Genomic DNA, 27,540 nt, shown 5'->3' with positions numbered 1-27,540 from the left:
AACGTAATCAGCCTAGAGTTGGTCATAATGCTGGCTGTATCCTGAGAAAACCAGCCAGACACATATAGGACTGAAATAATGTATAATGATTAATTAAGTGGCTCAGAAAAGTATTTAAAGATCTTTTTATAAGTTCTGTGTTATTTAAAGATTTAAAAAAGCAGCCCCTGAGAATTTAAAGTGGTAATTGATGTAAGGATCTTGCTACTAATGATAACTATTAGCCTCTATGCTTGCGCCCCCCCCGCCCCGAAACTAAATGTTTCTACAAACCTAAACAGACTTAGCCTGAGCTAGAGCAGCAGCTGTGTCTTTTTCAAACCCACCTGCCCTGCCTCATGCCGGCTTGCTAAACACTTTAGCAGCTGGTTGTACCCAGGGCTGCAGAACAGACAGAAGTGATGCCATTTTAGAGAAAGTCTGAGGGCTTGATGACTTGTGTGAAAGCATAAAGCTGGAGTGTGAGTGATGCCTCTGTCTGAAGGCTGCATTGACATGTTATCACCCTGTCTATCAAAATATCATCACCTCTCAAATGCAGTGTGGTGACACCCCACTAGAACATTACTGTGATGCTGTGAAGGATGGTGATGATTTCAGGGCCCTTGAAGTGTTATTAGGACCTGTGCACAGATTCCACTGAAAATGAGCCCAGGGGTGCTGGAACAATTTGTATAGTGGGGGTGCTGAGAACCATTGACCCAAACTGCAAACCCTGTATATGATGGAACTTCAAGCCAGGTGGTGCGGTGGCATGCCCCACACCCCTGTTCCAGCAACAATGAATCAGGGTGATTCTAGGAATAACAGCAAGTGAAGCAAAAACAACAAGGAGTCTGGTGGCATCTTAAAGACTAACAGATTTATTTGGGCATAAGCTTTTGTGGGTAAAAACCTCACTCCATACACCTGACATAAAATAGAAGTCACCTTCACATTTAAGTGGGAAGCGCAGTACAGCCTCCACCCCACCCCAAACTACAGAACCTTGCAGGCAATACTCCATATTGAGGCAAGCAGCCTAGGGCCCAACAAAACTACCATTCCCAGCATGCAACCCTCTGTGTCAAATTGCGTGAGGAAGTGGGCGCGGGGAAGCATTGCATGCTGGGATTTGTAGTATCCGTCTCGGGTCACTCAGCTGAAGAGCTCGGTTAGTCACCTCCACCCGGAAGCTCTGGCAGGGTGGTGGGAAAGCTGGGGAGAGGGGCGGAGTGCGGCGAGGTTTGCGGTTGCCAGGAGCCCGCTGCTCTCTGGCGGGGAGCGCCGCGGCGCGCTCTGTGCAGGGAACCTGGGTGCGCTGGGCCCGCCAGCAACGTATCCACGCTCCTTGGGGGCCTCGTAGCAGGTACCAGGCTGTGGGCGGAGCCTGTCCTGACGGGGGGTCGGGGACACCTTTCCGAGGTGTGTGCCGGGGCCCTGCGGCTGAGGGGTGCGACTGATTCCGGGCCTCCTCAGTTCTCCCCCAACCTGAACCTGAGGGGCCGCCACCTCCGTAAGGGGGACCTGCCAGAACGGGGGAGGGGCAGCCCGAGTGAGGGGGGGTGGGTTTGGCGCGGGGGATCGTCACCCCTGGTTTAAAATGCTCTAGCGTTATGTGGTGGGGGCGGGGGCTCTGCCCCCAGGGGTCATGGCCTGACAGCTCCGCTTGTAGCGCCGGCGCGTGTGGGGCGCTGCTGTCTCCGCACCCCGAGGAGGAGGCGAAAACTGACGCGATTCTCTCCCCACCTCAGCCGCTGAATGCTGCCCCCTTGTGTGACTTGGTGTCAGAGCTGGTTATGTGCTCGGCGCTGTATAAGATGAAGAGTCTCAGTCCCACGGAGCTTGCTTTCTAAAAGGCAGTTGTAGCTGAGACAAGGTTCAGTGGGAAAGTTTTAGTTGAGAAGGGGGTGAGTGTTGTTCTGTTGGGGGTGGGTGGAGAAGGCATTTGACTAGGGTGACCAGATGTCCCGATTTTATAGGGACAGTCCCAATATTTGGGACTTTTTCTTATATAGGCTCCTATTACCCCCCCCCCCACACACACACTCCCTGTCCCGATTTTTCACACTTGCTGTCTGGTCGCCCTACATTTGACTCATGTGGGTTAGTGCTGGTGGACTTCACAGAAAGAGCAATTCTTTTAGGAGGCGTTTGGATGAAGAGGGGATAGGGGCTGTGAGGAAATTAGGAGGCAGTTTGAAACTTAAGGGAGGGGCATCTTGGAAGAAGGCAGGAAGGAGAGGGAGAAAAACACTAAGGCATGCTAGTCCTGCCTCTCCTTTTGAGTTTCTGCTTGGCTGTGAATTTTTAATCTGGATGGGGGCTGCCACCATATCAGCATTGTTGGTGCTGGTTTTGAATGGAACCAGTTTTATAATTTGTGGGGAATTTCCAGTTTCCATTCAATTTGGAAGAGAGCCTGAAATTTAACATAGGGCATTGGGGTTCTGCCATAATGAGACCTGATCAGGTAGAAGGGAGATGAGGTGACAGACAGCTGGCCCCAAATAACTTTCTGACCCCAACAATCCTGAAAACAAATAACACACAAGACCAGTTACCAGCTGAGAATTTTTTTTTTCTTGGCTGAGCAGTTTTTAGCACAAGTAGAATGGTTGCTTTTGTATTCTCCATAACAGATTCAGTGACTCAAATCTTAATTTCTTCTTTGCACACTTAATAATTTGAGGGCTTTGGTTGAAAAGCCCACATACTTCAGACTGGGTTTTTTTATATCAGTGCTTCAATCACTTAGTACAGAAGTGCAGTGAATTTTATATTGTGGAAGAAAGGGAGTTCTGTAAAGATAGGGAACAAGCAATTTTGGTAGTTGTAGCAGAATTTTCTTCTTTTCCTTGGTTCTGAGCTCATGGACTCAAGCAGAGCAGGTTAATAACGTATCAACCCAAGAATGTATTTTCCCCTTATATATGTAGTTGTAGGTGGTTTGCATCATAAGTAACTCACAGTAATATGACATACTACTTTTGCCCACAGCTTCCAGACTTCCCTCCTTGCAGTCTCAGAATTGCACAAATTGTTGTATAGAAGATCTAACAAAACACTTAATGATTTGTACCCTGCCCTCTGTAGTAAAACTGTAATCCCAGCAGTGATTCTAATAGCATTACCATTAGAAAACGGCAGTAACGTGTACATGTTGGTTATAATTCCATTTTAGGATTCTAGTAATCTGTAGGGATTTTGTAATAACCATATTTTATATTTGTGAGAACATAAATCATACAAATGTAATCATGAAGTGGGAGGGGATTCTAAGGAGGATTTTGTGCATTGGTGGAGAGATGGGGTAAAGAGATAAGAATGGGGGCAATATGTCTTTGATTTATTTGTTTAACCATGTGCTTTGTTAAATAAGGTACATAGATTTAAAACTTGCAAAAACCTGTCATGGGATTCAGGTGATGTACAAATCCTTCAGGCTCTAATTTTCATGGCTTTATGATGTCCTCAGGGTTCACCAATGGAATAACTGTACCGGTTCAGTATGTACATGTCAGGGCACATACCGTAATTAATTATTTTCCTTTCGGTTCTCACTAATGCTTCTCAATCACTTGTATTGGAAATAGTTGTTTCAGGTGTTGATTAATTACAGCACCTGCAAACATATGTGTTTGCCTTCTATTGTTAACTTAAGTGGTTTATTTATAACAGTGCGTTCCGTATTGCAAATCTCTATTATGGTACATCATAATCGAAGGGAACCATCTATTCTTGTGATTACATCATGAACATTTATATTGAGCTGCCTATTTCTTTCCTCACCCAAAAAAAGCATTCAAGGGAGGATGAACTTTTTGTAAAACAATACAACTGCATTAATCTTAGACGCATTGAGGGCACAAACAATATAGTTTTGTTTATTTTCTAAACTATTAGTTTTAAACAAACTTACCTTCCTATAGCAAAGTTTGAGCCTAAACATGTTTACAGTGTTAATTTGTTTTCCCAGCTTACTCTCAATCAAATTTTTAGTACTGGTTTTTCTGATGTTTCACTGCCAAGGTTGTAAAGAATGGCTCTGTCGAGGCAGAACTGTATAGAGTAACAAGGGTTACAAGTGACTTGGTACCTCAAAAAAGTAACAGAGGGTCCTGTGGCACCTTTAAGACTAACAGAAGAATTGGGAGCATAAGCTTTCGTGGGTAAGAACCTCACTTCTTCAGATGCAAGACTGAAGAAGTGAGGTTCTTCACTTCCAAGCTTATGCTCCCAATACTTCTGTTAGTCTTAAAGGTGCCACAGGACCCTCTGTTACTTTTTACAGATTCAGACTAACACGGCTACCCCTCTGATACTTGGTACCTCAAAGCCTTTTTCTTTAGCAACTTAAGGTCCCAGTCCTGCTCCCACTGAAATCAATAGGAGTTTTGCCATTGATTTCAAGGAGAATCAAGCCCTTTTTGAGACAGGAGTCTCTTAGGGACAATTTAATTTGGGGTTGACAATAGCACAGATTAAAGAAGAATAAGTATTGGTTCTTTTTTGTTTCTGGTGGGAGAGACAGAAACATAACACATTTTAGAGAATTTATTTTCTAATTTTGTAAGCCAAGATTGTCATGTATATTGCTGTATTTCGTATTCTTGGTCGTAATATTTCCTCTATGTGCAGCACAATATTAAGATGGAGGACTATGAGAAGTTCTGTGAAAAGCATCTTGCAAGGATCCAAGGAGAGTCAATTCAAAGGGAAACCTCTTCATCTGCTCAGAAGAATATCTCACTTATTAAATTCCATGGCATTCCTGTGCTTTCACCTCTGGTAAGATTCCCTTGCCAATTAGGCATTTGTACTCAAAAAGAAGAGGACAACCATTTTTGTTAACATATGACCAACCTTGAGTAGTACAGGAGACAAGTACTTGTCTGTAATGTTGAGGTTCAAAACCAAAATGAGGGTGGTGGGATAGGGGGATTGTCATGCAATGTAGTACAAGAGGATTTTGTCATTTGAACAAATTAGATTGTGGTGCCTTTGACGTGGGCAATGCCTGCTGGGTGGACTCTTTTTCTTCCCTTCCTGCTATACCCAGTGGTCTTTCTTCTCTAAAGGCTGCCCTTCCCCACTCAATAATACCCTCTTTTCTACACTGTTCCACTCCCGCTATACTTATCTTGCACCACATCTACCCTAGTGTATTTCATAGACAGAATTCTAATGGGTAGCAGTGGTGTAAGTTATAGTGTAAAAAGGGCATAGGTATTCTTTACCGCTATCATTTAACTGATCCTTGACACTACAGCTACTACTGGTGGAGCTGGATCAGTAGGAAATTACAGCTATAAAACTGACTAGCATAAACAAAGACAAACTTGCAACACAGCTATATATGTTCTCTAGCAGGGCGCCTCCAAGGCTTTTTCTATACAGAAGGTTTTCTGAAATCTTCTCATTGATGCTTCTAGTATCAACAAAGCTACACTAGTTCAATGATGTGAGGATCTGAGAAAAGTGTCAGAGGAGATGCAGCTCCCTTTAAATTGTTTCCTACTCTGTTGTAGGACTCTGAGTACTCCAGGTTCTGATTTCACAAAATAAACAGGGTAACTTTTACTTTCAAGCCTTTTATTCCTACTAACTACATTTCCTTACTCTTTTTTTAGATTATGTATGTATGTTTGTGTATATTTATCATGTGGAAAACCAGATAAATATTACTACTGAACACTTTCTTTTCAGTTGAAAAAAATGCTGATTTACCAGTTATTTAACATTATTTGGGCTTGTTTAAAATAGTACTGGATAACAAGAAATAACACTGGGAAAACACATGGGGTGATTAAAGAGAATTTAGCTTTGTAACTTCTTTTATTTCAGCAAATGCTGTTTCTAGGACAAAGAAGGGAGCTAGAAGAAAGTAAACTAGAGCAGGAAGAGTGATTTATAAGGCCTTGGAAGGGACTTCTATGTTTGGGTCTGAAATTCACCTATGGTATGAAGGGTCAGTGTGAAGATCCCACATCCCAGCAATTAGACAAGGTTTATGGGTAGGAAACTGGGGTGAGAGTGGTCATTTGGGTGCTTGTGCACTCTGTATACACCATTCAAAAGATCTCTTTACCAGCTCTGCATAGTCTGGTGTGGAAGGCCATCCAGTGAGAGGGTCCACATGATCAACTGTTGAGTAGATCCTGTAAAGCTAAATCTCTCTGCACTTCATACGCATATGCTCCAATTCTTGGGCTTTATGTGGGCTGAGTAAATTTTCCCTGTCTTGCCAAAAAATGTTTATGGTTAAAAAGAGGCTAATCTTCAAACTGCGTAAAATCTCAACAAACGTGCTCTCCCATCACATATCAATTTTTAAAAAATATTTCTTATTTAATTTTGCTTTTTGATAAAGAAAAGAAGTCACTGATACTTTGTTTTGCAGCTGAGTCTTGAGAGAAAAAAGGAAATGCAGCAGGATAAACAAAAAGCACTTGATGTAGAGATCTGGAAACAGAATTCCAGGAAAAGAGCTTTACTGAATCGTGTTCAGGAGATCCTGGAAAATGTGCAGGCAAGTTTGATGCAAGGTTTTTTAATTAGCTGTTGTATGAAAATGTCTTCTCTGCACATTCCAAGGGTCACTGAAGGCTAGTAAGATCCCTAATATAAACTTGCAGTTACTAGCAGTTTACTCTCTTTAGACCAACATTTGCTAGTAATTTATATTGTATGACCTGGTGAACAATTACAGTGAATACATGTAATAGTTTTAAATAATGTTGTTAAGTTTTCAGTTGTGGTCCGTGCTCAATTTAGCTGATTTCTACAAATACCAGTTTTTGTGGTATGGCTATTGTTTTCATAACACCATTTAAAATAGCTAGATAGATTTCCTTCAGACTGGTCACTACTATAAAAACTGTTAACTAGTGACAGTACCGCTTTTTCCCCCTGAAACTAAACTTTGCAAAATAAATAACAGTGCTGGTGTATGCTTTGAAATTTATATTGTAATTATTTTTTCTTGTGCAATGATGGGACTGTTCTTAGGGGTTAGACAGGCAGATACTTTAAATTAGTAGTTTTCAACGAGGGGTCCGGGGCCCCCTGGGGGGCCATGAACAGGTTTCAGGGGGGCCACCAAGAAGGGCTGGCATTAGACTTGTTGGGGCCAAAGGCAGAAAGCCAAAGCCCCACTGCATGGGGCTGAAGCCTGGTGACCCAAGCCCCACCACCCAGGGCTGAAGCCGAAGCCTGAGCAACTTAGCTTCGTAGGGTTCCCTGTGGCATGGAGCCCTTGGCAACTGCCCTGCTTGCTACCCTCTAATGCTGGCCCAAAAACCAGTAGTTGTGGGCCGTGGAGTTTTTATAACATGTTGGGGGGGGCCTTAGAAAGAAAAAGGTTGAGAACCCCTGCTTTAAATTATTATTTTTTCCTAAATAGGCTTCTTAAAACAGTGTAGTTTGGGTTTTTTAGTAGGATGTAATAAAGCCCTTGAACTAACCCACCAGCTAACTGAACACAGTTTGCATTGGGCTTAAGTTTTATTACTGAGGTGGCAAATGTAATCTATTGAGCTTCTTGTTTTGTTTACTAGTGTGTGCATGGAAACCATCACCTGACTTGGGATTTGAAAGGCAGACCAGGAGCATATGTTGAGAATACAAAAATAATGGTTTGCTTTCTTCTAGACCTCCTGTGGTTAATGGGCACTTAGGTTGATACAACTCTGACAACCTTTTATCCTTCAGTTTAAATGCCCCTATTGTCAATAGCTGCACTGTTACCTATACCTAAAGAGGACTATGAATTTATACAAAGGGGCAGATAATACTGAATGGTCTGTGCTCTTTTTTTTTTTTTTTTTTTTTTGTGTCAGTTGCTTTCCACAGAAGCAAGCTCTGGTTACATAATAATGAAAACCAAAAAGGTTTTCTTGTATGTCCATAAATTTCATTGAGAATTATGTATGTACTCTTTTGCATAATGCTTCTCTTAATTGGCAATGGGTTAGTCTGAGTTGAAGTATATTTAATGTTATTGCTGAAGTTATTTGAATTACATGTCTGAATAAACGCCAATGATACATTTATGTAACATCCTATTGTCCTGAACATTGTTCTTTAATTGGCAGCCATAATATTACTTAAAGAATATATGTTCAAATATCTGTTTTTCTTTTAATATAATTTTATCATAGGTGGTTGGTCTGATGATAAAAACTTCTGACTAAACCAAATATTAAAATATATCTGTTGCATTCTCCTCAAATTACCTTTGCCAGTTGGAAAGGTCATCTTCTGCATCGTAGACTAGTGTGGTTGCCATAGTTCCATTCAAGTTGGAAAATTCATGTTGCATTAAAGTGACAGCAATCTAACTTTATAGATCAGAAGGCATATGTACTTAATCTTAATTTGAAAACAGTAGGGCTTTATTACACTGAATTGACATAATAATTTTCAGTTTTTCTTTGCAGGTCAGAAAGGTGTCTAGTATGAGCGATTTGGATCAGTGGGAGCATGAGAGTGGTCACTCTAATTCAGAATCAAAAGCCTCAAATGGCTTCACAATGCTATCAAACATCAATTTGCCAAGTTCTATTGCATGCTATGGTACTACAGACCTTGAAAAAACATTGGAAATTATGCCAGCAGATACTGTTATCCAGGTTACATCAAGTGGAATAGACTCAGTTAGAGGCACAGAAGAACCTATTCCTCCTGAACAAAGTGAGAGCAACCTCTCAGAAATCATTGCTTGCCCAAAGGTTACATCTCCTGATAAAACACAAAATATGACTACTTCAAATGCACATGTAAACCAAGAGCATATGGAGGTGCCACCAGCTGATCCTTATGTAATGAGTCTTCAAAACCTTCTGAAAAAGTCTAGGGAGTACATAGAGAGAGAGCAAACCAGACGTAGCATAAGAAGTAATTCAAAAAGAAGTGTTAATGAAAGTCATTCTGATAAAGAAAATGACGCAGTTAAAACAAATGTGTCTGGGAAAGAGAGAGCGAGGTTTACAGGCAGGAGTTGTACTCCTCTGACACTTGATAAACCAAGTCTTAATAAATCAAATATTCTTCTCCAAGGTGCCTCTGCCCAAATAAATAGTGTGAGTACATCAGCTTCACCCAGTTTTTCTAAAGTGGATATACCTACCAGAGCTGGAACACCCCCAGTTTTGGATTCGGATTCAGATGAAGAATTTAAAAATATCTCTACCTTTGATCACGATAGTAGTATTGTCAGAAGCCTTACAGGTTCTTATGCCAAATTACCCAGCCCAGAGCCAAGTATGAGCCCTAAAATGCACCGAAGACGTCCAAGACCTTCATCAATGGGACACATAGTTATCAATAACCCTGTGAATGCCTATGAATTAAGCCCTATAAACAAGGGAAGAGCAATTGACTTGATCATACAAGATGTCACTGACCAAACCAATGCATCTGAACCTGTGCCAAAATTCACTGCTGACATCACTGCAGTTTGTTCTAGCAAAGCTCATGTCAACAAGAATTCTTCAGAGACGTCAAATCACATGTGTCAGCATTCCATTAGTCAACTAGAGAGCAAAGGAATGATGGTGTCTTCCATAATGGAGGGAAAACTGGATAGTAGAAGGCCATACAAAATGGACAGTACTACTTGTACTGCAACTCCAAAATTGCATGAGTCGTATGCAGTCAGTCAGTCGATGGTGACTCAAAAGCTCGTAACTATGAATGGAATCAAGCCAGATAGTTTATTAGAAAAGACCAAAAGTAATTCACCCGTGGAACTCAATAAATCTTATGATGTAGAAAATCCATCTCCATTACTGATGCAAAGCCAGAATAAGCATCAGCAAATGGATACTCCAAATGTTTCTTCTGGAAATGAACATTTTGTAGAAAATGGTTTCGAAAAAGTGAAACGTAGGCTTGATTTGGATATTGATAGCTCACAGAAAGAGAACAACCCATATGTTTTAACAGATGGAACAGAAGAACAAGAGAAGTGGAGGTTGCAAGAGCGAAGATGCCCCATAGGATCTGTTTATGGTAACAAGAATGAAACCTCAGGCAGTAGTACCAACGGTGAGATAACGTTTTCTGTAGTCAGCCTTTTTCCAAGTTGGAAAGTTATCTTTAGTTAGAAATTTCATTTTTAGAAAATAGGCCACTGTCTTTCATCTGCACCTTAGTTTTTTGAGTATTCCCCTAGCTTGTGCATCATTTATGATAAAATGACACGATACATTTCTGTATTTTTAATCCACTAAACATTAAGTAAGGCCCTGTAGTAAACCAAGTTTTTCTGAAAGTCTTCTGAAAGCTGCTATTGAATGACCAAAATGATCTTCTGTATATGAAAGTTGCCTCGTTAGAGGCAAAGCCTTGTACCTCCTACTTGATAATGAATGATACAGGAGCATGTGCTTAGACATTTTCATATAGCATATACCAGAAAAGGTATTCGTTTTCTTGTTATATAAAACATATTTTTATCTGATCTGCTTGCTTAAAATCACCATTTGCTGCCTTAACTGGAGTCTTTCCTCTTTGTATTGTAAAGTTTTTTGATATTGTTCTGTTGAAAATTGTTGTATATAATTAGATTAGAGAGATTTAAAAAAAGAAAAATGAAAGGCCACTGAACAGAAATTAAACAATCATGCCAATAAAGGTGCTTGCTATATCCTGGTGGAACATAAAAATGAAAGGAGGAAAACTCAACTGAAAAATAATCCAAAGAACATTTCACAAGAGCATGCATGGGTTTGTGGGATGTGTTTTAAATATTCACCCTGTTTTAATCTGAAACCTCCAAGGAGACTGGAGAGATTCTAGCAGCACAGACTCATTGTGCATGTACGGGGACACTTGTGAAATGTTTAATAACAGAAAGAAAATCTAAGTGAATTCTTGTGTGCCAGGGAAAGGTCAATAGGGCACCTAGCATGAGTATGGTGAGCAGGACTATGGTAGAGCAGTTTTTTGAGTTCTTAAAATGTAAGAAAACAGATGCACACTGCAAATAAAAACATACTTGTATTAAAATATCAGCTGCAAGTAACTTCAATATTACCAGGATTGGTGTTCTTCCAATTCAAGAATAAAAATGTTATGTGTATGTTTGTAAAGGAAGCTATCAAAACTGAGTGGAATAAATGTTTTGTTCACTCAAGCAAGTAGTCATATTCTTTTCAGAGCTAGTCTCTGCATGTGACCTCTTGAATCTGGGATTGGTCAGTGCCATTTATACTGTCCCATCCATGGATATGCTGATCTCAGAAACGTGAATATGAAATAAAAGAAAAATATTCTACTTCATGTTTTTGTGGATATACCAACGGTGCTGTATAACACCCAATGGAAAAATGTATTGAAAATGTAGAGATCTGTTTATCTAGCTTGCAGAACACTTAGAAAATGTAAGACTATATGATTAATGCTTTATGATGCATGTATTTTTTTTTCTTTTCAGAAGAAGAGATTTTGAAAAATAAACTCTTGGCTTTTGAAGAAATGAGAGAGAGACTTGAAGAGCAGCATGCACAACAACTATCAGTACTGATAGCTGAACAAGAGAGAGAACAGGAGAGATTGCAGAAGGTGAGGGAACAAGATAGGAAAATGCTAAAATGAGGTCTTTAGGGTTAACTGCTCAACTTGCTATTTTAGTATAAGGGACTGAAACAATATATTCTTTCTCTGCATATCATACTCAAGATGGATATTTAATAAATCTGTCTGAATTTGTGGGAGCTCTTTGAAGAATATGATTGTGTGAAACCTTCGCTGAGCTTCCATTTTGGTCTGGCTAGCAGCATTTGGAGCATTGAGAAAACTCATGCAGCAAAAACAGGAGGTTTAGGATTATTCTCTGTTTTAGTATAGAGATGAAAGGGTATTCCCAGGAGAGAGATGTGTCATAACTATAAAGGGAAGGGTAACAGTTCTCCTGTATACAATACTATAAAACCCCTCCTGCCCAGAGACACCAAAATCCTTTTACCTGTAAAGGGTTAAGAAGCTCAGGTAACCTGGCTGACACCTGACCCAAAGGACCAATAAGGGAACAAGATACTTTCAAATCTTGGGGAGGGGGAAGGCTTTTGTGTATGTGCCCTTTGTTTTGGGGGTTGTTTGCTCTTGGGACTAAGAGGGACCGGACATCAATCCATGCTCTCCAAATCTTTCTGAACAAGTCTCTCATATTTCAAACTTATAGGTAACAGCCAGGCAAGGCATGTTAGTTTTATCTTTATTTTCTCAACTTGTAAATGTTCCTTTTGCTAGAGGGTTTACCTCTGTTTGCTGTAACTTTGAACCTAAGGCTAGAGGGGGTTCCTCTGGGCTCTTTGAATCTGATTACCCTGTAAAGTTATTTTCCATCCTGATTTTACAGAGATGATTTTTACCTTTTCTTTAATTAAAATTCTTTTAAGAACCTGATTGATGTTTTCATTGTTTTAAGATCCAAGGGTTTTGAATCTGTGTTCACCAGGACTAATTGGTGAGGGAAAAGGGGTGTAAGGACTTGGGCGGGGGGAGGAATTAGTCTCAAATCTGCCCAGGAAAGGGGGTGTTAGAGACTTGGGAAATATTTGGGGAAAGGCAGAGTTCCAAGTGGCTCTTCCCTAAGATTTGGAACACACTTGGTGGTGGCAGCTTACTGATAACCTAAGCTGGTAAATAAGCTTAGGGGGCTTTCATGCGGGTCCCCATATCTGTACCCTAGAGTTCAGAGTGGGGAAGGAACCTTGACAAGATGTATAATTGATGAATGCTTTCGTATCAAACTGCAAAAGGCAAGAGATGCAATGGGGACTTGGATATCCTGGAAAAGCCAGACAATTACTGCAGTCAGGTATTGGCTTGCATAACATCTTCATGATCTATTAAAATAGCCAAAAGGGATAGGAAGCCAGGTGTTTATATTTGGGAAAGGCTGAGCTGCTGGATTTCTTGCAGTATATTTATTCAGCACATCTGTTTTAAGTGCAATTATATCATTTGTTACATGGAGGTTAGTGGAAATTAAGATGTCTTTATATCGGTGATTTTCAACCTGTGGTCTGTGGACCCCTGGGGGTCCACAGACTATATCTAAGATTTCCAAAAGGGTCTGCACCTCGATTCGAAAATTTTTAGGGGTCCGCAAATGGGGAAAAAAGTATTTGTTAAACTGCCTATGTTGTATTGAAGCTTATGCCAGGATACAATTGCTTGCTCAAAATGTATTTAAATTCCATTATGTAGAATCAAAGATCTGGTTTTATTTCAGACTTTTAATCTGCAGGAGATAGAAGAGCAGGAGAGAAGGTTAAAAGGAAAGAAGAGTGCTACAGCAGACATAGAAATACCCAAAATGACCATTAGCAGTGGGATGGAACTGCAGTGGAGAAAAATAAGCGAAAGTGGCTTGTTGGAAACAATGCTGACTCAAGTGGAGACAATCCATAACACAAACTCGAACAGCACTGGTAAAAGTAGGGGGCAAATAATTATTAAAAGTTTTACTGGGCACTTTAAAGCAGAATATACCAAATGTACTGGCTGGTTCATGGTATTGGTGATGGTAGCATCTCTGCTTCTTCCGTGGTTGGAATCCAGTCTAGGCAGGAAGTACTGAAAGTTAGCACCTTACAGCTGCTGTTTAGCAGTCTATGTAAAATTTATTAGTGGTCTTAGCAAGCTTATGTCCATTTTGCAGGATCAGAAACTACTACTGTAATAAAATTCTGAAAGTACCTTCCTTGGTCATATGCCTTTTGGATAAGATCTGGTATCATTTTATTATCTGACACGCTATCTACTGGGGACTTTTTCACACACTAGCATAGTGGTGGACCTTTTCCCACTTTGATTATGATATTTCTACATTTTGAACAAGCATAGGTGACATAAGAATATAGTGCATACAACACAAGGGAAAATGCTGGCAGCAATTTTAGTCCAATATATATCCCGATGTAAAGTAAATTCAAGAAAGATTTGGTTTTAATATAGAATGTTAGCTGTTATCTCTGTACATTTAAAAAAACCCAACATTGCAGATGTCATAAAACTAGATTTGTGTGTGTAACTGGTGCATGACGTGTAAGTATTTGAACAGTAGTTTGTGTGCACAGGCTTCCTGTTTAGTACTCATTTGTTTAATCATACATTCTGCTTTCATATAGGTTTTGCCAACACTACCATGCCCAGTAGTTTTGGTTCAACAAATGAAGCTCCATTCTACCTCTGGGGACCATCTGGTAGTGGAATGTCAAAAATATCAGCATCCAGGCTTATTAGGGCCAAAACCAGGTGGTCTCAGGTGTGAAAATAAATTGACTTAAGCTTTTCTCTTATTTTATTTTATTTTTTTTTTGCTTAACCATCTAATTCTTTCAGGACAACTGCTACTGCAGGTACGCATTAATAACTTCCAATCCAAAACTACTAATTGATCCACAGTTCTTAGATGGATTTGTACTAGCAGACACAAGAAGAGAGCAGAACAATATTTTTCTCATTACAGTACAGACAAACTAATCGTGTAACCACATCTTTATTCTGTTAACCAAATTAATACTGGGGAGTTCTGGCTAGCCAAAGTGTATTTGGCAAAATTTAATACCTGGCTGTTAATACAAGATAGCTGTACAGACATTTTTGTTAAACAAGTAGCAATCAATTTAACTTAATTTATTTTGAGAAATTAAAATTCAGAACTTTCGTTGGATTTGATATTAAAGCATAGAAAATCTTTTAATTTTAATCTTTTTTTTTTTTCTCTTCTCTTAAAAGGCCTTCAATCCAGAGATGCAAGTGAAGTTCAGTAAGATCACTGCCTTGGCAAAGGGATTTCTGACTCGTAGGCTCATGCAAACAGAAAAATTGAAATATCTTAGGCAAACTGTAAAAGTAAGGAGATAACTGTAAAGATGCTTGCTTTATGCATTTTTTCCACCTTCCTCCTGTTGGTTTCTGCCACTCCCTTTCAGCTGACAAATAAGATCTAGACTTTTCACCAGAGCACAAAATTCATTTTACTTTGAGAATTAACTAATGAAGTTTACTACATAAGTAATATAGCTCTATCCCTTTTAGAGAATGAATTAACTACCCAAAACGTAGTTGTGTTAATTATTGCATGCTGTGTGCATACCACTTTTTATAGTGTCCCAACAGTACCTTTTCCTGTGCTTTTTTGAAGTGACCTATAAAACCATTCTAATACAGACTGAAGTTGAATAATTGTTTCTTAGATATATTCTTAATTATCTAGCATGCAAACTTTCAGTTGAAATGAACCTTGCATAGCAGAATATTCCTTATTCCAACTTTCATATCTGCTGTCTTAAAACTTTTTTTAATTGAACTGTATTTTTCCTGGATCCTGAGTTAGTATGGAGGTTTCCTGTGTCAAACTTATGCTGTGATTTTGCAGCTTTCTAAATATTCAAATAGTTAGATGCTAAAATTAGAGGCATCATCTAAGGTATTCTATTAATGTCTTCAATCTGCCCCTCTGTCCCTGATTGATTTAATATGAGGAGAGGAAGCTAAGGACAAGGGAGTGGAGAAGGGAAAAGAGAGATGAGTGATTTACCCCGTCACTCCTGTTGCTCGGCAAGGCAGCAGTAGGGAAAGATGGTGAAATGGAACATCATCTCCATTAATCTGAATATTTCTTGGGTCTAAGGTGGTATATTTAGTATTAGTTGCTCCTGTACAGCACAAGTGTGGAGAATGGTGTGTGTGTGTGTAGGTACAAAGTAAAAGATGTTAGACAGGATACGGCATATAGGGGAACCCAATCTTGCAATAGTGAGAATGCTAAGTTACTTCTGCTTGGTTACAGGAGTAAGGCCAAGGAGGAGATTGTCTAAGTGCCCCATTTTTTTTAGAGAATCACGGTTAAATCCATGTCTGTTTAGCTACCCCCAGTCTCTGCCTACACCAGGGATCGGCAACCTTTGGCACGCAGCCCGCCAGGGTAAGCCCCCGAGGGATGTGCTGGCCGCTGCTTCCCGCAGTCCCCATTGGCCTGGAGTGGTGAACCGCAGCCACTGGGAGCTGCGATCGGCTGACCCTGTGGACCCGGCAAGTAAACAAACTGGCCCGGCCCACCAGGGGGCTTACCCTGGTGGACTGCGTGCCAAAGGTTGCCGATCCCTGGCCCACACTATCCTTTTCCTCTGAACTTTTGAGATTAAGGGAGCAGATGTATAAATGGCTTGAGATTTACTTCCACTCAGTGTGAAAGATTAAGCGTAGTACATAATTTTTTTATTTTTTTAGGATACTATGGAGTTCATAAAAAATTTTCAGTCTGAAGCTCCCTTAAAGAGAGGAACTGTTTCGGCGCAAGATGCATCCCTACAAGAAAGAGTGATGGCTCAAGTAATGTATATTCAAAGCTTTTCTTTTATAATTACTTCATCATTGTAAAAGAGAGAAATTATTTTATTTTTGACAGAAATATCTGAAGACTTCAGAGGGTCAATATTTGAAATGAAATTTTAACTATGGGCATTTTGTGCTGACACAGGGGTTTTTAAAATGTAGTTTCACCAAGAAAGCTTCATGAAAGCTTTGATTTATTTCAGCTGCGAGCTGCGCTGTATGACATCCATGATATATTCTTTATAATGGAAATATCTGAAAGAATGAATATTCTGCGTCATGATCGTGAAGTTCGCAAAGAGAAAATGCTGAGGCAAATGGTATGTTCCAAGTTTGTATCCAGTAAGAAACACTTTAAAACTAGGAAAACGTATATTTTTGTCACTAGTTAAGTATCCGTTGTTAGTGATTGGAGTAAGATAGATTTTTTTTTTCCTGACCCAGTAAGAAATATAAAACCTTAGCTTTTGAAAACAATCTTCCTGATAATTGTGTGGCTTTAGCTGTGGTGCTCCAGTAGTTAAACTTGTTCAGAAAGACTCCAGTCTACAGTAGGGACTTCGTGCCTGGATGCTTCCAAAGTGTGTGTGTGTGTCTGTCTGTCTCAGAGAGAGAGGAGAGAAATGATGGAGTTATTTTGATAGCAAGAGAAAAGGTGCACATAACTTTTTTGTTGTTGTTGTTGGTTTTGTTATTTTAAATTAAAGTTTGGAATGTAAAAAAAAGCTACATCACCATGTAAACTAAAGAGTTGCATTAAATCTTTTAAAGCAGATTTTATAATGAAAAGTGCCAATCTTTTAATTAAGGTGGATCAGATGCGGCAACTGTAATAAAAGTAGTAACAAATATTAGTATCCACTTCTGTGTTTTTGTAGGCTAAAATAAAGACTCCACGAGAGAGGGTGACACTTTCAACAGCTACACAGAAGTCTCTGGATAGGAAGAAGTACATGAAGTATGTATGTATTTAATATTTTTTTGGTCGAGAGAATTGGAAGGAAGGGAGTTGTTGTTGTTTGAATACAGCTGAATCTTTTAGCAAAATAGTTTCGTACGGATTCTCATATTTGCTAGAAAGTCTTTATATGTAAGATTCCTTTTTCCATAAGTGTATTGAATTCTATTTCTTTATAATGGCATTTTTTATATAGACATTCAATATATATTTGTTCCCATGCTGAAAACAAGATAAACACTCCTCATCTTGTTCTCTGTACCTACTGGCTGTTATCTAATTTTCTCTGAAGTCTGATCACAGAATCATGGTTTACATTTATCATTGTCCAAATACCCTCTGTATTTGCTGTAACAACTCAAGTGAATCACATTACTGCAGTTAATAGTGTTGGTGACATTATCAGGTGACATTCCTGCTGAGTTAGCAGTAATGACCCAATGCCACACCATGGCTGTAGGGGACTCTCTCCCATCTGAGATGCCATCCTTTGGATAAGATAAAATTTGCTTGCTTGTAACCAATAAAATCCAAACAGCTTTTGGAAAGATTAGTGGTTGCCCCACTACCATGACTATATTGAATTTAGGTAGCTGCATCCTGCCTACAAAAATTTCCTCTAGTTCTCAATTGATATAATATTCTTCACTCTGTCCTGAGCTGTGTGTAATGTCGCTGTGTGCTGTTAAGATGCTGTTTCAGTGATGAATGAAGTGACTCCTGTGTGACTAGTCTGTAGTTGGTTTGCAAAGCGTGAGTGCTGTATTTTTATGTTGTTTTCATGGCTTTCTCCAAAATTAGCTGTGTATGATAAGAGATGCATGCATGTTGGTTGGAGTGCCTTATGGCATAATGGAGACAATTGCTTCTGTTTGTGTTGCAGTTGGAAAGTGTAGTCTGTACTGTACATAATTTTGCCAAAAGAGTGGCAATAATACTGTTTAGGTGGCTTCCTTTTATTTTTATAGCTTCTTGTCTGACAATTTTTATAATTTTTTCTTAAATGTTTTAAAAGTATTTGGATACTTACACTTTTTTTGTTTCGTTAGGGCTGCAGAAATGGGAATGCCAAATAAAAAATTAATCATAAAACAAAATACTCCTGAAGCAAGGTCAGTGAAAATTACTTTTTTGTAATTTACACTAAAATGTTCTTAACTGTTTTTTATAATGCTAGGTCTATTGACTGCTTGCTTGCCATCAGCTAGTCACCTGTCGTCATTGCCCCTGGGTAATGAAGAATGCACAGGGCTAAACTATTATGAAAAGTTATTAACTTGCCTACAGTTAATAAATAGTACTTTTCCAGCTTCAGTTTCTCAAGATTAATATCCTCAAACATGACCTTTCTTGTCTGTTTGTGTTTATTTCACTCACTCCGTCCAGTTCCCAAGTTTCTCAAGTGTTAGATGCAGTGGTAGCATCTAACTTTAAGCAAATGCTTGATGCTATTTTTAAAACAGTATGATATTATTCTCTCCACTTCCCCAGACATGAACTTTCATGTAGCGAGCTGTAGAAACTTCTTAAAATGGGGGTTATTTAAAGAGATCCTCAAGCTTCAGTAGCATTCTTGCCTCTAGATCGTAAAGAGAGAGAGGTTCATGTCTTGCACCTGGCCACTATCTTATACTCTGTGTTAATAAACTAGTACTGAACTGTTAGAGGTGCTGCCTTCCAGATGAGGTCTGTCTACACTAGAGAATATTGGCTAATACCAGTTCAGATGCTTAGAATGCTTGTAAAATAGCATGCATACATCCGTGCACAAAACATTTCACAGGTATGCCCTCTACTGGTATGATTGCATCATCTCTGAGCAAATCTTAAAAATAGCTTTGCCCACTTAATTTCAAACTGTGTGTCAGTGCTAGTTTGATAAGAAACCTGAAGCACTGCAGCTGTACCGTTTCAGTGGGGCCTCCCAGGACAATCCCATGACAACAGCTAAGAGCCACTGGCCATGTCATTCCCAAACAAACATAGTTATACAAAAAAATTAATTAAAAAAATTACAAAAATAATAAAAGCAAGATCTGTCTTCCCAAGAACCAACGTATGAAGTTGTTGATGCTATTTATTGTGAACCGCAGGACAGTCTGTCGAGCAGCAGGGGCACGTTATGGCCTCTGCCATGGCACGTGTGTAGTTCTGCCCCCACAATGTGTGAGTGTTGATCTACAAGCAGAACCAAATAATTCAAATAAATCACTGGGCGGGGGAAGGGGGGGGCAGGAGGGCAGCATCATAGTAATCGGTGAAAATATTTATTACTCGTATGAACCTGCTCCAGGTTTCTTATCGGAAGCCTTGTGATAAGTACCACAACTCAGAGCCACAGCAAATGTTGGAGCAGGTGCTGTGTGTGGGTCTGCTATACCAGGGTAATAAGTGTATGCACACAGAACTGTTGCAATAACAATTGGTGCTAGAAATGCGTAGCTGCTATGTTTCTAAATTGAAACAGTTCAGTCCTTTAGTATAGACACTTGTAAAATCGATTCCTTCTTTCTGTCTCTGAAGGCTATTTCAGTGCTTTTCTTGAGTTTTAATGGTTGCCACGCATAACTGGATGCTCTCTGCATTAGCAACATGTAACCAAACACTGTGTTGGCTTCTTTGAGATACTTGGAATATGGAAGGCAATATATAAAAATCAAACTTATTTAGAAACAAAATAAACAAAACTAATACAGATTTTGTTTTTAACAGAGTACTTCAGCCAAATCAAGGACAAAATACTCCAATTCATAGGCTTCTTTGCAGGCAAGGGTAAGAGTACTGTATGTGTTTTAATGCACAACTTAAAGGTTGAAAGCAAATGCAATATCTGAGTCAAATAATTTCCAAGTAAGATCTACATGCATCAATGCAAATATTGTTCAAATGCAAAATGGCTAACTTACAATTCATGGTGAGACAGTTCTTAAAGTTCCTAGCTTTTATTTTTCTTATACTGTAAGGGAAAAAATGCAGTGGTCTCATTCTGTTTTTCATTTACACTGTGTTCTGACATCTGTATTTGTAACATTCATTCCATTAAGTTTTGCTTCCACTTACTAAAAATGAAATATGATTTTATAAGAAACACATACCTCCTAAATAATGCAACATGTACTCATTAGATCGGTTTCTTGAATAAAGTAGTAAGAAAAAAAGTGTGCATGGAGAGTTTCTCCTATTAAGGTATATGCATAATTCCTAGTAATGTTAATAGGAGTTTCACATGTGCACATTCTGGAAGAGACTCTACTGTATCACTTACAGACGTTTTCATACCAAGAACAGTTTGATAGCGTTTTTCTTTATTGGATACAATCTTTGGATTTTAATGCAAGTGACTTATTAACTCTTTTATATTTAATTAGAACCCCTAAGACCTCAATGAAGGGGGTTGAGCAAAATAGAAAGAAGTCCTCAGAGAGCAGAGTGCCTAACAAGGCAACTTCAGGTGTGTAGAAAATGGGTTCTTGGATCTCTTTTAAAATGAAGATATGAGTGAGTTACTAGTATCAAGAAAATTTAAATGGGATATCTTGTTTTCCTTTTCTTGCTGCAGTAGCTTTGCTATAATACACTTTGACTAAATCAACCATCTTTCTATATATGTTTATAAAAACAAAAAATGTGGGTAACTTAATAGTACATTTTCAAATTCTATAAAAGACATATACAGTTTAAGATAACTGCTTAAATTCCTTCTCTCACCAAATGCCTGATCGCCAAAAATACGCAATTTTTAGTAGTATATGTAAAAACACGCTAATAATTAGAGACCTGCAGAACTAGAGTAGATAGATCTAGACTCTGACCCAGATATTTATATTTTTATGCCATTTATTCCTATTTCTTAATCTATGTAAGACTTGTCCTCAGAAAGAAAAACTCAGAGGACATGACATGGATTTTCAGAAAATTTACCAGCAGGAATATTATATGAATTCCTCACTTTAAAACATCTTGTAGAATGCTATTCTGTATATTAGATATTAACAAAGAAGATTTATGATCCTTTTTCCTCTGATATACCCAATGCTGTGCATGTCAGTTTTAGATGAGGGGTAGTCCAAGTTCCAGATATGGAGTTTAGAAGTTGGTTGGTTGATTTTTAATAAAAAGGGGTTTGGACAGAATGCCTAGCTATTCATAGATGTGGTTTTGTCCATTCCATGCCTTAACAAAACATTAGTTGAAGCAAACATTTTCTGATACTTTTCCACTTTAAAACTTGAATGTAAACAGTTGTGATTGATTAAAACAAAGTAAAAGCTTTTTACTCAATTGGTCTTTGTCATCAACTACAGAAATATGATTTAGGAACTTAATTCATGTAACTCCTAAAATTAATGCATTTATATGGTTGGGTACCTATTAAAAATTAGGAACATCTGGGATCCTATTCAGGAAGGAAAACCATAATTTTTTGGGATGCAACAAGTGAGCCATAGAACTCTGTATGATTTTTCTATCCAATCTTGTTGCATATAGGGGGAAAATTCAAATTCAAACTCCCCACCCACTGCTCGGATACTAACTATTTAGCTAACAAGAGCTGACAAAAACACAGGTCAAGGTAGTCAGGAATTGTTCAGACTTGTAAGGTCACTCAATTAAAATTACAGAAACCATGCTCTGAGGAGTCAATATTCTGGCCTGCTTGCTTTAGCTAGTCGTAACTTTCTCATGACTTGGATATCATGACATTTTGATAGTCCGCAGTGAAAATAATCCCATTTATGACAATGGCTCCAAATTTTGTCTGGCCTGCCTTCAAGGCCCTTTGATGAATTGCTGTAAAATTACTGAATGTCTCATAATAGCCATCTGACAGTTGTTTCTAACTGGCTATATGGAGGTGTGGTTTTAGTTATGTAGTATAACTATCTCCTAATTTCATCTAGAGTGTTTGAGCATCAATGTTTCCATGACATTTGTAGTATCAGCACTTCCATGTTCTTCCAAATACAAATAATAAATCAGGCAATATCCATCTGTACTAAATTAACAGCAGTGCATTGTGAGATCATTATCTGGAAGAAGCCCTAACAAGTGTAAAAGAAATAATCTGAATATTTGTGCAGTATTAAAAAAGCTTAAACTTGAATTAATACATGTAAATAAAACTTGAATTATGTACATATTTGAACTAAATTGAATAGTTTATCAAATTATTACCAGAATCATTAATTCAGTTATTTTTAAAAAAACCCACCCTGAGTTTGGAAAATAATACTATTTTCAAAAGATGCACTGTAAACTGTTTAATGTGGGTGAGGCAACAAATTGTTTCCAGGGAGTGGTCATGCCCAAATAAACTAAAATCTTTATAAAAAAATTTAAATTATACTGAAAGCTAAACAAATTCATGTATGTTCTTGTACTTTATCTTACATTTGTGAGTGTGCTCCTGAAAATGAAGACTCAGCACTGGCTTGCTCTAGGCAGAGGATAGGCATATTTCTTCCTGTAACTCTGCTAGTGCATGTCAGTACTGACCTACAACATCCCTGCTGTTTTAGTTTTTGACATTCCTTAAGCACAGACTGAAAATGATGTGGTGGCTTTGTTGGGGCTAGGATGTGGCAATCAGACTTAATCTTACTTCTGACCCAATCAGAACTTGAATGCATATCACTAGAAATGAACTGCTCATGTACCAGCCCATCTACTCTTTCCTCCTCTGTGTGTGTGTGTGTGTGTGTGTGTGTGTGAGAGAGAGAGAGAGAGACTTTCATTTGAAATTCCATCTCCAAAGCTTGGTCTTCCTCTCTTAATTACAACCATTGATTGAATATCTTCTCCCCTCTAGTACACACAATAATTTTTCATTTAGGACCACTAATTGAACCCTTCTGTTTTTGCTGTGTCCTTCTTTTGCCTTTAATATTGAGCTTTGGAACAAAACTCAATTTCAAATTAAGTGCCTATGCCTTTTGGTAGTGAGTTTAACTCCTCTAATTCTGGATCTACGTGCCCACTTCTATCTTGGTTAAGAGAAAGGGTTGGGGTTTTTTGTTTTGTTTTGTTTTTTAAACTGGAACATCTAAACATACGGGGCATGTTTTGAAATCTAGAGTTGCACTTCTGCTGAACATGGCTGGTACACTTGACAGCAGAGAAACAATAAATAGCTTTCTACTTTTTTCATCAAGTATGTAGGTTGGGAGTATAGACTAAAAGCCAAAACCTTAAGGAAATGTCCTAGAGAAATTACTAGAAAAGGAGAAACTTTTTATAGTTTTGTTTTTGCAGTTCTCTAACTATCACATACACAGACGTTAATATAGAATTGTATCTCTTATATATATCCCTTGAATTCTATACAGGGTTAAACTATAAAAAGATGAATTTGTAATAAATGTCTGTGGACTCGTACTAAATTTCTATATAGCCCTATTGGTTTCATTCTTACTGAATTCTGTAATCCTTTTCCACAAGGATAAGTAAAATCTTTCTATATACTCTGTTTCTCTCTCACATACACTCATGGCTATTAATTGTTGTGTAAATTGATTTTAATGGGAAATAAGACTGCTTTTTGTTTTTTAAAGGTAAAATCCAGATCATTGGTGAATATAGTCAAAACTGTCAGTTTATTTCCTGAATGTAGGCTTTGATCCATGTAGTGTGCACATGAGGGTTGAGAGAGTAGTGTTGAGACACTGATAAGGCACCATGCTCATCAGCCCTGTTACTTCATCTTATTGGACCATGGGTAAGCTGAGGGGTGCAGGTATTGCATGTTGCTGGGTCGGCAAGAACATTTTTGTGACAAGGTACTGATGTGGTAAGACCTTTAGAATTTCCGAAGCTGCCTTGCTCTGTTTCTTCTAAGTGCAGTTCTTAAGCACCTATAAGTACCCACTTCTCCTGGCTGCCAGTCGGAGTAACAGAACATACTAAAAATGGCATCTACTCACATCATCCTATACAGTGGATTGCGTGCAAGTACCTAAGACCTGGCCTTTCTCCACTCCCCTTCCCACCTTTTCAGCTCATTGCTGAGCACTGTGCATATTTTGCTACACAGATGTCTGGAAAATGTTGAGGTCTAGCCCTTTGCCCAGCAGCTTGCAACAACTGAGCCGTTAATCTTGAAACATGCTTGTTCCCAGCATGATGGAATTCTTCCAGATTCACGGAATTGAGATATCTCCCTTTGCAGAGGCATAAGCCAAAATGTGACTCAGATCCTTAGTGTAAGAAGGACTCTGTTTGATGGCTTTTTGTCAGGGTTCCCGCCCCACTCTGAACTCTGGGGTACAGATGTGGAGACCCGCATGAAAGACCCCCTAAGCTTATATTCTACCATCTTAGGTTAAAAACTTCCCCAAGGCACAAATTCCTTTCCTTGTCCTTGGATGGTATTGCTACCACCACCAAGTGATTTAAACTAACATTCAGGGAGGGGCCACTTGGAGCCCTATCCCCCCAAGCCCCTTCACCCCCTTTCCTGGGGAGGCTTGAGAATAATATACCAACCAGATAGGTTAACAAAGTGAGCATAGACCAGACCCTTGGGTTTTTAGGACACTAAAAACCAATCAGGTTCTTAAAAGAAGAACTTTACTTTTTTATAATAAAAGAAGCACCTCTGTAAAATCAGGATGGAAGGTAATTTTACACGGTAATAAAAAGACTTAAAACACAGAAGATTCCCCTCTAGGCTTAACTTTAAAGTTACAAAACAAGAATAAACCTCCCTCTTAGCATAGGGAAAATTCACAAGCTAAAACAAAAGCTTAATCTAATGCATTTCCTTGCTATTACTTACAATTTCTGTAATTTTAGATGTATCATTTCAGTAGGAGTTGGATTACCTGCATGGTCTCTCTCTTTTGTCTCAAGAGGGAACACACAGAAAGCACAAAGCTTTCCCCCCCCCCCCCCCCCCCCGGTTTGAAAGTATCTTCTTTCCCCATTGGTCCTTCTGGTCAGGTGCCAATTAGGTTATTTGAGCTTCTTAACCCCTTACAGGTAAAGGAGGGATTTTATGTTACCCTTAGCTGTATCTTTAGAGATAGATAGATAGATATAGAGAGAGAGAGAGGAAAAAAAAAAAAAAAAAAAACAAGAACATGAGAACTTAAAATTCTGGTTGCGAATTTCACCTCAGAGACCTGTAATAAATTATCTCCTGAAAGACAGTTCAGTTTTATTAGGATTTGAGTATTCTCTGACTTGTATATTTTCCCTATCTTTGTTCTAGTCTGTTTAGGTCTATAGCCTCCTTCTTGACATGGATGTACCATCTCAGGTAGTTTTGCTAGATACACTAGAGCTAAAGGGAAAACATACCCTCTTAGTGTATTTCCACCTCACCTGTTCCTATAGTAAAACCTGTTAGAGGAGCTTTGGGGAGGAAATCTCCAAGAGGATCTCCTCAGAGTTCCTTCTCTTGTTTTGGTGGCGGAGAGAGGAGGGTTTGCGTCCTCACCCCCTTGAAATAAACTGGATGATGTTGCAGGAAGCCAGGGCCATGTTCATGAAGGTGCTCTATTTTTCCATCCCCTCCCTCATCTCCATTGGAGCTGTGCTACCAGGATGACAACTCGTCCGCAGCTGTCTTAGTGAAAGTGGGGTTGAAGGGAGAGTTGATTTGTGGAAACTAAAATAGAGCCATTGGGAGAAGAATGTGCACCTTGCTCCTGGTCTACCAGCTGCTTCCCTCTGACCTGCTCAGGCTTCACTCCTCACCCTGTGTGGACTCCATGGGGTGGGGTGAAAGGGATGCTGTGGAGGGGCTGAACTCCTGTTCCCTTTTACATGCAGAGGGTTTCCTCTGTGCATGGATATTTGGGGGTGGGGGAGATCAGGCCCATAAATAACTTACTGAAATACTACAATTAAAATTTAAAACGCTAATGTATTTAGGTTGTGTATTTATGCTTTGCATTGTTCTTGCTCAGTCTGTCTTTCTTGGGTGGTTCTTAAGATTCTTCTGCCTTTGAGGGTGGGAGTTGGGGTGGTGAGGAGGAATGAGTTTCTTTTATATTTGCCTTATAGGGATGTAATGTATTAAAATGATGGTAGATATTCATTGTATAATAGTGAAGAGTTAGGCAGTTTAGAATAGTTAAATGATCCATAGTAGCTTAAAATGCTTAACTAATTTTATGTAATTAAGTGTTATAGTACAATATAGAAACCATCATCATTTCAAGTTTTCTAATCTTTTAAAAATTTATATATTGCAGTTATAGGTGTTTTGGAGTAGCAGGAAAGCAAGGGGAACACTTACTGAGGAAGAAAATGCTATAATGTATAGTTATTTACAAGCCTTTTTACAACTCGAATAACCTGTTTTATTCATACATTTTAAGGTATTTGAGATATAGAATAAATTATGAAAATATTAATTTTTAAATACATCTATTTAAAAGCATATTTGAACAAGTTTGTGTATTCCTGTCCTTAAAATTTTTGGTTTTTATTGGACAATTCTTTTATAAAAAGAACAGTCACAATCACAGAATGTTAACTTTTTGTTTCTGCTTTATTTTTAGGAGTATATGCAGGAAGAATCCAAAGAAAGAAGCCAAATGTTGTGACAATTTAAGACGACAGCACTCGCTCGGATAAAAAAAAAGGCTATTTTAATGCATTGGTCTCTTCAGCATTGGTTCAGAGCTTGCATCTCCTATATGTATGCTGTGAATTGACAAATGTACACATTTAACATATTTTGCATATTTTAAGGACATACAGTAGGTTTTTATGGAATGATGTTAAAGTAATGGAGAGGGCTACAAATAAGTTCAGTTCTTATACTCATGAAAACAAATTGCATGTTACAAACCTGTTAGGTATTCAGATTACTGCATACATATGTCCACATTCAAAATGCTCTGCTGTAGAGAAGAATATAGTGCAACATTGTTTATTTGTATCTTTTTGCCATCTCTGACTTATTCTTGTATATGTCATGCACTTTTTTGTACTATAGGAAATATATTTACAATTGCAGTTCATACACATTAGTCTGTATAACTGATTTCCTATGTGTACATATTTTAGCCTTTTACCCTAAAATTAGAGAAGTAGAAAAGATAATTTATTCAACTGTAACAATACTGTGCGTTTTTCCTCTGTGTATTTGTTTGAGAGCAGCATCGCTGGGTGTATCATTATATATGAGTGTGCTAACCTCTCAATTTAAATACTAATGACTGATATTGTTACACTCATTTCTGTTGACTGTTTGCAGACATGGATCTGAGTTAATTGCTGGCATAAATGTGCAATTCTAT

The 27,540-nt window shown here is 38.6% G+C and overlaps 1 protein-coding gene across 1 annotated transcript; it reads left to right on the top strand.

Annotated features, from left to right (window-relative positions):
• The first annotated feature begins 1,265 nt into the window (after positions 1 to 1,265).
• Positions 1,266 to 26,849, top strand: CCP110 (centriolar coiled-coil protein 110). Its single transcript, XM_065412228.1, has 15 exons — positions 1,266 to 1,348; positions 4,621 to 4,770; positions 6,383 to 6,511; positions 8,421 to 10,029; positions 11,420 to 11,547; positions 13,238 to 13,421; positions 14,121 to 14,257; positions 14,731 to 14,847; positions 16,228 to 16,329; positions 16,536 to 16,652; positions 17,211 to 17,290; positions 18,340 to 18,402; positions 20,003 to 20,062; positions 20,659 to 20,741; positions 26,797 to 26,849. Exons 2-15 carry the CDS (start codon positions 4,633 to 4,635, stop codon positions 26,847 to 26,849), a joined length of 3,000 nt encoding a protein of 999 aa, XP_065268300.1. The 5' UTR covers positions 1,266 to 1,348; positions 4,621 to 4,632.
• Positions 26,850 to 27,540: the final 691 nt, after the last annotated feature.

This window comes from Emys orbicularis, chromosome 10, assembly GCF_028017835.1.
Source record: "Emys orbicularis isolate rEmyOrb1 chromosome 10, rEmyOrb1.hap1, whole genome shotgun sequence".
NCBI lineage: Eukaryota > Metazoa > Chordata > Testudines > Emydidae > Emys > Emys orbicularis.
This window is presented reverse-complemented; position numbering and strand designations above follow the sequence as displayed.

Coding starts and splice junctions, on each gene's coding strand:
- CCP110 (XM_065412228.1), top strand. CDS start 4,633: ATGGAGGACTATGAGAAGTTCTGTGAAAAGCATCTTGCAAGGATCCAA. Junction 11,548..13,237: donor AACAGGAGAGATTGCAGAAG/GTGAGGGAACAA, acceptor TTTAATCTGCAG/GAGATAGAAGAGCAGGAGAG. Junction 14,848..16,227: donor ATCTTAGGCAAACTGTAAAA/GTAAGGAGATAA, acceptor TTATTTTTTTAG/GATACTATGGAGTTCATAAA.